Here is a 13,148-nt window from a genome sequence, read left to right on the forward strand (position 1 = left end):
TACTGCTTCAGAACCAACGTTTTATAAGGTTCAGGCGATCTGTGTATTCGAGTTTGAGAAGCATTGCTCTGAATCATCCTTTTTTCATGGACTGTGCTCTAATTAAGGGACTAGAGTATTAGAACTCATTCAACCTGTAAGAAGAATTGGATTAAAAGGATTTTTTTCAGTTATATCCATTTATTCATCTTTGGCCATAACTTTCGTCACTTGTAGAGATAGGAAGAAATTAATATGTTTGGGAATAAATGGCTTTGCCCTACCTTATGAGCGAAGTTAGGGCATTGGGAACGGATAATTTAGCTGATAGACTGTTACTGAGAAAGAATTAAAATAGCAGCCATCATCACTGTTTTGAAAAGAAATAGAGAAACTAGTTCTGTGGAAAGACACTTTGATTCAAGCGATATTTATATTTTTCAAAATATAAAATATAAAAAAATATAAAATTTTCTTAATTAGTTTGGAATGCTATAACAAAAACACCATGGATGGGGTGACTTAAACAACAGAAGTTTATTTCTCACAGTTCTGGAGGCTGGAAGTCTGAAGTCAGAGAGCCAACAGGGACCATCTTTTAGGTTGCAAACTTCTCACGCTTCTTCCCATGGTAGAAAGGGCGAGGGAGCTTTCTGGGGTCTCTTTTATAAGGGCACTAATCTCATTCATGAGGGTTCCACCTTCATGATGCAATCACCTTCCAACAGCCCCACCTCCTACTTATCATCACCTTAAGAATTTTAGGGGGACACAAACATTCAAACCATAGCAAAAATATAAATGTATAAATTTTGTACCTCTCTACAAGGCAACTAAACACAAGGTTTAAATATAAAGTAAAATAAGGGTGGTATAGGCAGGTAGAACACCTCGTTCTTTCTTCTTTCAGTGTCTTTCTATCCCATTTGTAGAAATATTATTTATCATGGGAGTTCAATGATAGCACAAGGCAGAGTGACTAGTGTTTTTCCCTAAGTCAAGTTTTCCTCTTGTCTTTAAGTGTTAGAGGCTATGCTGGATGGAAAAATTGTGCTGTGAAATGGATGGTGTAGGAGTAGGGGGTATGGACCCATAGATAAGCGGGAAAGAGGAACAGTGAGACTGCACTGAAGAAGAATGTGAGGTTCTGAGTGGTCAGACAGGTGCAGCTCCACTCTCAGCCTTCAGCCTGTTCTTTGACCTCCCTTTACACTGATCCTGGGGGTATATTAGTAGGGTGTATCTTTGTTCCTCCCCCTTATTCTTTTAAATCATCAGGACCTTTAAATGTGCAGCTGGCACTTCTAAGACCCAAAATGTTGAAGGCATGGAATTTAAATTATATCCACAGGTTATCTAAAAGAATTTCTCCTTAGGTTAATTAAAAGAGTTCCTCTCTCTCCCTCCCTCCGCGCACACACACACAGTTTGTTCACTGTCATGTCAGTGAACCTGATACTTTGGGTAGGAGGTGATACAGGCCATTTAAATGCAGAGGGCTGAAAAAACGTGTTTTTCCAGACTCTGACCCAACTTTGCATCAGTTCAAAAGAATCTTCTTTCATATGGGCACTGGTTGTTTATTGTGCATTTTGATTAATGATTTAAAAGTTTGACATTTGAAAGCTAGAAAGGCATTCATTAACATTGAATATAAAATGGTGAGAGTGTAGAGTGCACATGCTTTCGAGAAACATTTCTGTGAACAACGGAGGCATCTTTTTAAACAGGACCTTGCCTAATGCTGCAGGTCTTCAAAGTGGGCCAATGAGCAGATGCTAGCAACTTGAAATAGGAATGGCACGGGCAGTGTTCCATTTCTCCTTCAGAAGCATCTTATGGTATCAAAACCTAACACCACAGACAGATGGAAACTGGAACTCAGGTTTCAGATCTTGTTTAAAGGACAGGAGTTGCTGACTTCAAAAGTGTCAGATTTAGAAAACCTGTAATCAGTTAAATGGATGAGGGAAATGATGAAGGGAAAGAGTTGTTAAATAATGGAAAGAAAATGGAAATAACAGTAATTTTCTTAGGAGTTTGTCGATGGTGAAAAGCCCTTACGTAAGCATATATATTAAGACACACACACACACACACACACACACACACACACACACAGAGGGTGCCAAAACATGTATACACATTTTAAGAAAGAAAAACTATATTAACTGTAATATTCAATATATACTGATACCGAAAGATAAATACAAGTCACATTTGACTTCTGCAATTACAAGAGGTGCTCAAAGTGGTTACCATCAGCGTCCAGACACTTCTGGTGAACTATTGCTTGAGCAACGTTGACCAAAGTGTCCACCTATATACAAGTTTTTGGCACCCTTGGTATCTATCTATCTATCTATCTATCTATCTATCTATCTATCTATCTATCTATCTATCTATTTATCTAAAACATGTTTTGGTGTTTTGGCCAAGTTATCTGACATGTAGGATTGTGGTAATTTGAGGATTAATTAGTACTGAATATGCAAAGATTGCAGACCAAATTGGAATATTATGGTGGTCAGGCAATTTTAAGTTAACTTGAAGTTAACTAGATGCTGTTATTAAAAATATTTACAGGTTGCAGAAATACACTTTTCTTTCAGCATAAATGCATAATAGCATAAATGAAGTTTCTTTGATGACTTAGGTTATTCTTGTGGCTTTTGCACAGCACCTTAAAAATGAGTTACACTGGTCTGATACCTTTGATTGAGGGTTAGCATTTGACTGAAGTTTTATAGGAGTCACCTGGCAATAATTTAAAATGACAAATCAAAACCAATATGAACTTGACTATTTCAGAAAAATACAGTTTATTGAAGTTTCCTACTTGTTTGATTTCAAAGCTTTGTTGTTTTATGTCTCTCTAAAACTTTTTTCTCTATATCAGTGTTTCCTAAACTGTGACACAAAGCATTATTTTCCTTCATTATTAATATGGATTCAACTATGACAGTTTACCTATTGCAGGACTTCTCAGAGCCTTTGACAGTACTAATATTCCGTGTGACTCTTAGAGTGAGATTTAGTATCTGATGTTTCTCAAGCTTATTTCACTCTACCAGTCCCCCTCTGCTCCTTTTTTCCTTTGATGGAGTATCTACCATGAAAGATAGTTTGGGAAATGATACTCTGGCATTTTCATAAGTGTTTTCTCGTTTACCATCACAGCAGTCCTGAGAAGCAGAAAGATGAGGGAGCTAAGACTCACCAGAGTTTAGGCTGGTACTGGGACCCTGGTTTCCTAATAATTCACGCAGGCAGTTATCACTCACTCTGTGGAGGCCTTCAGTTCAGGTCGGAGACAGTCACGCGTGGGGGACACCTGGGTGATATGCTGATGTGCAGTGTCTCCGTCCTGTGGCTGGTCCCCGGGGCTCTGTGGTCTCCAGTAGGGGCCTTTCTAATTCTAGCAAGTTGATCACGAGGGTTGGTGCTTACGTAGCTTCTTTGAAGTAAATGTTTAGGCAACCCACCCCTAGGTCTGCTTTTAAGTAGGAAAGTGGTATACGTAACTATGGTTCACTTGTGTTTTGCTTCCCAATTTTCACCCCGTGGTGCTATGTCATGTTTTGCTCTTTTTATAGAAAGAAATTCAAGCCATGAGTCAGTGCAGCCATCCCAACGTAGTGACTTATTACACCTCTTTTGTGGTAAAAGATGAACTTTGGCTGGTCATGAAATTACTAAGTGGAGGTAAGTGGATTTTGTCATTGTTGTGTGTTTATTTTCCTTTTGTGCGAGCCAGCATACTGAATAAGATTTCAGATTTGATTCCCTCACTCCAGTATTTAAATGTTTTGCTTGGTTTATTATTTGCTTAAAGAATAAAGTCCAGGTTTCTTCACATTGATATTCAAAGCCTTTCAAAATTCAGCTTAACCTTTAGAATATGTGTCTTCTTCTACCCCGGCCTTCTTGGCGTAGGTTAGACCCCTAAATCCCTTCTGCACGCTGATGGCTCTGTGCCCAGTGCTGTTCCCCTGCTCTACATCTATCCTTTCTTCTCCACGCGTTCAGGTCCTAAAAGGTCACCTCTCTGCGGCCACCCCTTATTCTCTTCCTATTCAAACCCTTCATTTTCAGCATTGTTCAAGTCCTTAACACATTGCAATATAATGAATTATTCCAGTACTGTTAATAAAAAGTTCTGCGGTGATGGATATGTTCTATAGCTGTGCTATCCAGTTTCTACTAGTTACATGTGGCTCTTCAGTACTTGACATGTGGCTAGGGTTACTGAGGGACTGAATTTCTATTCAATTTTAATTAGCTTATATTTAAATAACTCAGGTGGCTGGTGGCCATGGTGTTGGACAGTGCAGATTTCGGTTGTGGACTTCCTGACAAAAGCATCGTCTGCTGCACTTTAATTTATTGAACCTGGCATCCAGTGGGTGCTCAGTGAATGTTGTCTCAATTGAAACAGAGAGAAACTTTCTGCACGCTGGATTATTTGCTTACAGTGTTGAGCAGAAGTGGCCTTATTTTCATCTTATGTTTACACTTGGGAAGGGAAAGTGACTTTCCCTCACTAGCCTCAGATCACTGAAGTTATACAAGGCATGACCAATTTAATTTATAAGGTACTTTTGCATTTTTGTGTTTTATTTCTTTTAATCTCTTAACAACATAAGGAATGAAAATGATAACCAATAACTTCACTGAACACTCACTCTGTGGCTAGATCCTGGTCAGGAGATTTGCTTACCTTATTTCATTTAATGTGGATAACATCCTTGAATGGCAGGTGTCACCATCCTTGTTTCTCAGAAAGTACATCAAAGCTCAAGACAGTTAAGCAGCTTGCCCAGCATCACACACATAGTAACTGTTAGTGCTGGAATTTGTGACTGAGGGACCTGTTGACTTAAAAGCTATGCTACGCTGGACATATTGTCACCTTCACTTTACAGACCCGAAAATTGAAGCTTAGAAAGTCCGAGTGATTTCCTTCATAACATCTAGCATACCCACTTTTCTAGTGTGTTCTCTTTCCAGGGTGTCACTCCCTAAATATCTGTCTTCCTGAGACATGAAGTGTAGTTTAGGAGCAGACGAGAACATTTTGCGGTGTCTGGACAAAGCCCAAACTGGCATAGCTAGAATTTATATTGTAGAGCCCATTTTTATCCACAGACCCAGTTCCAGCTAAGGCTGAACCAGGGAGGCATTTAATTTTTTTCTTTTTAAAGAAACTATCTTGGATCAAGCAGAGGCCCAGAAATGAGATGACGAACACATTGTAATTGCCTTGAGTCCGCCGCTTGTGTCAGTCGCAGTTGGGAGCCGGGGAGCCCTTGGTTCGGCTCTGTTCCCAGTCTTGTCAGTCCCATTAGCCATTGTTTCCTTGAGTGTCTACTTTGGTTTTTAATTAAAAAGGAAAAGAAAAAAGGAAAGAAAAAGGCAAAAGGAAGTCAGTTGGAGCTGGACTGCAGTGTCGAGTGTCAGGTCTGCTTCTTGGTTCCGTGGAGGGTGTTATGTTATCAGTAAGATGATCTTAACCTAGTCTCTTCTTGTGGGGGGTTCACCAAGTCTGAGAAATGCTGGTCACCTGGGACCCTGGATGTCCCCAAATACTTCGTTCAAACTGAGGATTTTATTTCCTTTATTTTTATCCCAATTAACCTTAATAGGAAATTTCATTGTCTTTTGAAAAGAATCCAGTTCAGTCTCCTGGGCCTTAGAAGATTTTAAACAGGTTTCCAGAGGGAAGGGGAATGTGGGCAGATGTGGACTCTTGCTTACTTTTCTTTCAGCAGGCCAGAAATACACACCGGGTATGGTATATCCTTATAAGATTAAAATAAAATGTTTTTGGAAGTATCATTTTCTAAATGATCCCCAAATTCTAGAGTCAATGAATACACAGATGTTTTGTGTCTCTCTGAGGTAAAAAAATATGAATTTATTTTCCTCTATATTTTATCACATTAAATCTCTTAATGAGGGGTGGGTGGCTAGTCTGGTGTAGTAATATCTGATGGGGAAACTCAGTCCTCTTAGCTAATCGTAGAGAATGGAGGGCCAAATTCAGGTTCTGAGGCAAACCATTTGTTAATTCTTCAGAAATGTCGAACCCCCACTCCCCCAGGTAATTATGGTTTTTAAAATGACCTGGAGGTTTGGAACATTAATTAATATGTGTTGAAACATGAATTCACAGTGCCAAGGATACTAATCTGTTTATAGTAACAAAGTACTGCGTATTTATTATAAAAGTCAGCATATTAAGCATCAGGTAAGTGAAAATAAAGGTTGCCTAGAGTCACAGGAAGGAATCTTCTGGTTGCAAGCAGGAGTCTAGAGCCAACCTACTTTTTCCCCTCCCCTCTCACCTGTGTTTCTGACGTTCTGGAGAGCTGTGCTGCTGGCTCCCAGCAGTTCACCTCTGTCTTTCTCCTGGCCTCCTTTTCCTTTCCTTTTCAGTTCAGCCATCTTGAACCCTCTTTTGAGTCTGTACCCAATTTTCTGTCTAGAGCAAAGGGACTAACTGTGAATTGTCCCTCAACGGTCTTCTGGTTTCTGACCCAGAATTCTTCTCATTTAGTTTAACTGAAAGTACGCTTGCAAACTTGCATTTAGTGTTTCCGGTCACAGGCTGCCACATCATTGTTTGTGTGTCTTGGGAATATTTGTGTTAAATAAACAAACAACAACAAAAATATTTTGATGTTCTCATTTAGTTTTCTAAATAGGGAGTCCTATTCTGGAAAGGTAATGAAGATGCTTCTCCAGTTTTTTTCAGTTTTTTTTGTCTGTCCACTTAGGTTCAATGTTGGATATCATAAAATACATCGTCAGCCGAGGAGAACATAAGAATGGAGTTCTGGAAGAGGCAATAATAGCAACGATTCTTAAAGAGGTTTTGGAAGGCTTAGACTATCTACACAGAAATGGTCAGATTCACAGGTACGACCTCTGCAGAGATGTTTAAATTCAACTGTCTGTCACTTTAATCCTAATTAGTAAAGAATATTAAGGAAACACAGATTGTAGGTAGGTAGGTATTGACATTTCTAACTTAGGCTAAATCGATGGGAGAAATGTACGTAAGAAAGAAATAAGAGAATAAATTTTGATGAGTTATATCAGTGTCCTCAGGATTGGTTTATTTGCTTTCACTTGAATAAACGCAGATATAAAAAGTACTGAGTAAACTCATTAAAAAAACCAGTTAGCATACAGCTCTTGAAATATGCTTATTTGAACTGGATAACATTTCTAATTTTCTTTTACGGGCAAGATTGTTCCAAGCATTATAATATGTTGATTATCTTTGACATAGTGGTGAGAGGGGAGGAGGAGGCACTAATTTCTTTTTTTATAACATAAAATGCAAACTCTTTAGCTAGCCAAGCAGCATAGACTATGAGTACCTGAGCTTTTGAGTGGGTGTTATTTCGGGTATGAGGAATAGTTGCAAGTAAATAACCCTTTACCAGTAATACCAATATTGTAACTCTCCTATCTGGAACTATAAGTCAGCTATACGTTTAATGCTATTATGTACTTTGTTTTTCAATAATTGGAAAAAATTTTACTTTAGAAGTCAAACTTATAAGTTGTAAATTGTCATTTTTTTAAGTGTTAAGACTATTCAGCACATTTGTATATAGTGAAGGTATATATTATAGAATGTTATAATGAATATTTATAATCTTCTCTGCGGAGACACTGATCAAATCCATTGTTTAAGAAGCCAGTGGGATTAATTTGGAATTGCACCACAGACAAATTTAAGTGGAAATCGAATAGCTTTACATAGGCTAGGCTTTAATTCTTGATAAAATGATAGTATTGTGAGTACATGGACAATTTCTAACTCTGTAACAAAAAATAATCTACTCATTATTGATTTAATTAAATCTGGATAATTATTTTAAATAAAACATTTGTTACTAAAATTCTAGCGATCCCCCAAAAGCAAACTGTAAAATCACAATGTATCCTTATGACTTTTTAAATCTGTGATATAATTTTAGTACTCATAAAATAATAATTATATCAAATAGCTGCATTATATGATATGTTTTAAAATCTCCCTGAATGAATTAATGCAATGTAATGTCTGTACTCAGCAATTTATTCTCCATTTTTCTTTTTCTAATAGGGATTTGAAAGCTGGTAATATTCTTCTGGGTGAGGATGGTTCAGTGCAAATAGCAGGTATACCTGATAAAGATAAACAATTCTTATGTGCAGAAGTATTGCACTTTGAAGGAATGTAGAATTGTTCTAAGAAATGAATAAATGCATATAATTGGTTTTAAGAATGAACCTGGACTGATCTGTTATAAAATGTTTGGTTCTGAGGACTAACATGTTTTTCTGTTGTTTTAATAAATCATTGTTAGATCATCCTATAAATAATGCTATTTTAGAACATAGCCTTTTGATAAAGAACAATTTACTTTCAATTTTTATTCCCTACCTTTCAGATTGATAATGTTTATATAACAACAAGAAAAGCATTTTTGAGAGTTTTTTGATGAGTTTGAAAGTTTAAAACATTGTACACATTAATTTAAAACCTTTTATTTCTGAAGATGTGGCTGAAAAAATTGTGAGCTCTTAAAATCTAGGGTTTACTTTTCTCTTAAATCTGACCCTACCTGGCTATTCTTGACAGGTGGTAGGCATGCAGATGAGTAAATGTCTCTTGAGTGAAAGTATCAGACAAGGGCCTACTATGTACAGAACCTCTCAATTTGTTATTGCTTCTAGAGTAACCTGAATGACCTGGGATCAAATGTAGCCCTATCCACACTGACTCTTGTTTTACTCCATTCCATGAAGGTCTGTGTCAGCAACCCTCTCAGCCATCACCGCTTTTGGCATTTTTGACTGGACAGTCCTTCCCTATACTGGAGTGCCCCTCTTATTTCAGGCTGTTTAGGCTTCTGGCTCCAGGCATTAAATATTACTAGCAGCATCCTTGCGAGAATTATTGATCTGGCATCTGTTGAAGAATGTTGAAGTTTGCCCCAAGTGTTGAATCTAATATGCTTGTTTTTTGTTTTTTTTTTGTTTTGTTTTTGAGTTGGAGTGGAAGAGTCCTATTGTTTAGCTTAGGTTTAGGGTCTTCACATGAATTTAGTTATTAGATTAAAGTTGATCACAGTCCTTGATCCCTGTCTTGTTTCTAGACAAATCTGAGGGTCTGGGGTGATTATTAGAAATGCAAGAGTTTCAGCAGAAAACAAACACACATCAACACAAGGATAAGCCTGAGTCATCTTTTTGATTCATTGCTTGCCCCTCTGTGGTGCCAGAGAACCTTCAGGTGATGCCCTGGCCCATATGACAAGCATGATGCTGATGTTAGGCTCTGTTTAGTTAGTTAGGTTCACTTAAGGGGACTTTAGTTTTAGTTTTTTCAAAGGAGAGAAAAGATGTTTTGAAAATATAAAGGGAAACTGAGAATTTGTTTCAAATCAAACTTTTCTGCCTTGAAGCACTAATCATGAAAGTGATATCTCTTATTAATAATCTTCCCCTTTAAAAAAGATGAATTTGGTCAAATACAGTCATTGGTTTAAGACCGCTGGGGAGGCACTCTGTGTATCAGTTCAACGAGAAGGCTTTGAACTCAACCCAGCCTGACTTAATACCCATTGTGCAACTGGGGCAAGTGGTTGCATCTCTAAGCCTCAGTTTCCCCACCTGTGAGGTGGTGATGGTAATGCCCATCATTCAGGGAGACACAAATATTCTGGGCAGCTTTGAAACTCCAGATTCAGGCTCCTGTAAGTGCAGTGTGCTTCTGGGAGTTGCAGAGTGTTTAGGTGGAGAGGAGAAGCCAGTTTGAAATCAGGAAGTATTTCTATGTAAGCATTTTTGTTAAATTGTCTGAAAAATCCTAGAAAAAAGAACCTGAATCTTTAGGACTACAATGAATTGATACGACTTTTTAATTTTAAAGAAATGCACATATTTGTACCCAATTTTGTATTTGTAATTTTGTTTTCCTCTGTTTTAAAAAGGGTCTTCTAAATTGCATAAATTTCATGTTCACGAAACCTGGGTCTACCCTTCCTTATAGGGTTGTTACAATAAGGACATAAATGTGAAAAATGCTTAGTGCAAGCAAAAAAGTGGGCAAGAGACAGGAATAGACAGTATAAGCTGACTCGTATTCATTGTTTGGGATAGCAAAAGATTGGAAACAACTTAGGCGGCCCAGTCAAATATGGTGTGTGGTGTATCTACATTATGGAATAATCTATGTTACAGGGGATGAAAAGCTCTCTATGCATGACATGAAAAAAATCGCCAGGCTGCTTGGTTAAGTGAATACAATAAGGTATTCACTTATTATAAGTATATAGTGTGTATAATATGCCACCTCTTGTGAAAGAAGTGAGGAGAAATAAGAATCTCTATACATTTGTACAAAGAAACACTAAAAGGATAGTGGTGGGGGGACTGCTTTGTGTATTCCTTTTATAACATTCTGAATTGTAAACCATGTGCAAGTCTGACCTGGTGAAACAAATGAAAGGAAATGACTCAGTAAACTTAATGAACTCTCAGTAGTCAAAGCCATTTTTAAACCTCTTCTGGTAAAAATTTTCAAACAGAGCCCAAAGTAGAGAGAAGATTGTACCCATCACTTCGCTTCAATAATTATCAGTCTTTGGCCATTCTTGATTCATGTGTATTTTCCCTCCCTACTTTGGTATTATTATTATTATTATTAACGCTAAATTTTGTTCTTGAGGCATCTAAGTTACTGCCTTATGTATGTGTATCTTGTCCTCACTCTAGAGAGTGTGTGTCCCTTATTCCACAGGGTAGGGGCAGTTTGAAAAAAAAATACTTCTGCTAAAATAACACTAAAAAAATACTTCAACTGAACAAGTGACAACTGAAAGAATTTGTGGACAAAAGCTTCAAACAGTCCATCACCAGAGTAATCAGTTTAGTTGCGGAGAGTACAAGCTCTGGGATCATCATGCTTGGTTGAAATTCCCAGGTCACCACACGTTACCTAACCTCTTTAAGACTCAGTTTCCTTAAAGAGGAATGCAAATACAACCCACCTCATCATTTTTGTGTGAAATCAAATGAGGCCCTTTATATCCAGTGATCTTAACAATGGCTAGCATATAATAGGCACGTAGTAAATATCAATAGCTGCTGCTCCACCGAGGCCGTTGCTGCTACTTCTAATACTAATACTGCTATTACTACTGTTACTACGACCAACAGGATCACACCAACTCTCCCTGCCTGGAGATCATATGTCAAATTTGTCTTACAAGAGATTCAGCTCTGAGGGGCTTTATGAGTTATGAAAAGGTAATGTTTGTTAATTATGGAACTTAGAAGTTGTCATTAATCTTGGTCTAAGCTGATAAGGAAGTACAACTCATTTTCTCTATTCTGTGATAAAATGATCATTTCTCACTAAGAGGATCAAAATAGCAGTGAACTGCCCTTTGCAACATGAAGGTGGGTCAACTCCTGCCTGATTCTGCCACTTGGTGCTCTGCCAGTCACCTCATCCCATTATTCTTGTCAGATTAATGACCTGAGCTCCTTCTCTGCGCCTTCTGGAGCATTATCCTTTTCTTTTTCTCAGTTAGGATCCTGTGAGGTAAGGCTTTCTTACTTTTTCTCTCCCTTTCAGGCCTGTGGGTTTTTTCCTCCCCATGGGTGGTGGTGTCGAGTATAACCAAGTACCACTTGCACTGTGGGGGCTGCCGGGTTCCGAAGGGCACGTGCAGAAAGCCACCGCCTGGGTTGTTGTGAGGATTAAGTGAGCCAGCGTGTAGAGTGCTTAGAACAGTGCCTGGCACGTAGTGAGGACCTTGTGTAAAGCCACTCTGGCTTTACAGACCTGTCTGTGTCTGTGACTTCCTGCTTGTGTAATAAATAACACAAACTGGAATTGCCATCGCCAGATGCATAATGGTGGGTGAACAGGCATTTAAATTGCAGTCTCTACATCTCTGGAGCTATAGCTTTCTAGAATTCACATTTAATTTTCTCAATGTTCTCTGAGCTGAGCACAACGTTGAATTCATACAGTATTTAAAACTTTTTTTGTTGTTGTTTTTTTAGTTTTAAGTATAAAATAAGATTATTGCTTTAAGAAAATTTGGACTGTTTCCTTGAAACAGGTAAATGCTGCTGCCACTATCCCATTTTATTAGTTTGCCTCCTTGGTCAGGCAGTTGCCCACTGCCCAAACCACGACTAGGACCGGGAGTAGCCAGGCCTTTTGCTGACCTCTTTATATGGTGGGCGAAGTGCAGGAGGTGGGTAGGAGATTTGAAAGCAGAGACTCAACAGCAACAGCAGCGCCAGACCGTCTCTTTGTGTTGCTACCAATTATACTTAGACAAATAATACATTGCTTGCACACAGACTATTTGTGCCCTCTTCCTCTTACATCTTCATGCTCTTTAGGCCTTGTTTTCTGAAATGAAAGTTAAGCAGGGGAAAAGTTTGCATTTATTTCTTTGGATGTAATGTTTGTTTACCTTGAGAGTACTAGTATGAACATTGTTTTTAAAAAGAGTATTTTTCCTATTCTAATAGAAAACATAATTTTTATTTTAAAATAATCACTCACTCTACTGTGTGTGTGTATGTGTGTGTATATATATATATATATATATATATATATATATATTTTTTTTTTTTTTTTTTTTTTTCTTTCCCTCCTCAGAATTTTTTGTTAGGAAAGGGAAAATTAAGGGGCCTGGTTTAGACCATGAAAACCTCTCGCCTTACTATGCAGCCAAGTGTGGCGAGTAAGGCTAATATACTTGGTTCTATTTCCAACAGTACGCATTTTGGGGGAATTATATACATTTTTATTGACTGGGGATATAACATGAGTGACTGATGTGCATTGGCTGTTTCCTGTGTGCCAAGCCAGGTTCATGGGCTGAGTGCTTTGTGACTCATTCAAACCATCACCACAGCCTGATGTCGGGAAGATGCTGTTTTTATGTCCATTTTTACAGGCTAGAAAAGCTCAAGTTCAGAGAGGGGGAGGCAGTTGCCTAGGTCATACGTAGGATAAGTGGTGGAGTCAGGCTTCAGATTTGGGCAGTCTGGCTCTAGCATCTGTGACCTCACATCTGTAGGATTTCCAGAAAGAGAAACTACATCTGGATTGAAGTGAACTCTGTTTTTGGTGGACG

The 13,148-nt window shown here is 38.1% G+C and overlaps 1 protein-coding gene across 5 annotated transcripts in view; it reads left to right on the forward strand.

Moving 5' to 3' along the window:
* Positions 1–13,148, forward strand: part of STK39 (serine/threonine kinase 39) — a 276,825-nt gene that overhangs the window by 67,166 nt on the left and 196,511 nt on the right. For all 5 annotated transcript variants that reach the window (XR_004423705.1, XM_033112650.1, XM_033112649.1 and 2 more), the window contains exons 3-5: positions 3,576–3,684; positions 6,759–6,900; positions 8,102–8,157. Coding sequence is in view for 4 of the 5 variants with exons in the window: in XM_033112650.1 (XP_032968541.1) it covers positions 3,576–3,684; positions 6,759–6,900; positions 8,102–8,157 (307 nt within the window). In the remaining variant the exon portion in view is untranslated. The remainder of the gene's footprint in view (positions 1–3,575; positions 3,685–6,758; positions 6,901–8,101; positions 8,158–13,148) is intronic.

Source organism: Rhinolophus ferrumequinum, chromosome 8 (genome assembly GCF_004115265.2).
Source record: "Rhinolophus ferrumequinum isolate MPI-CBG mRhiFer1 chromosome 8, mRhiFer1_v1.p, whole genome shotgun sequence".
Lineage (NCBI taxonomy): Eukaryota > Metazoa > Chordata > Mammalia > Chiroptera > Rhinolophidae > Rhinolophus > Rhinolophus ferrumequinum.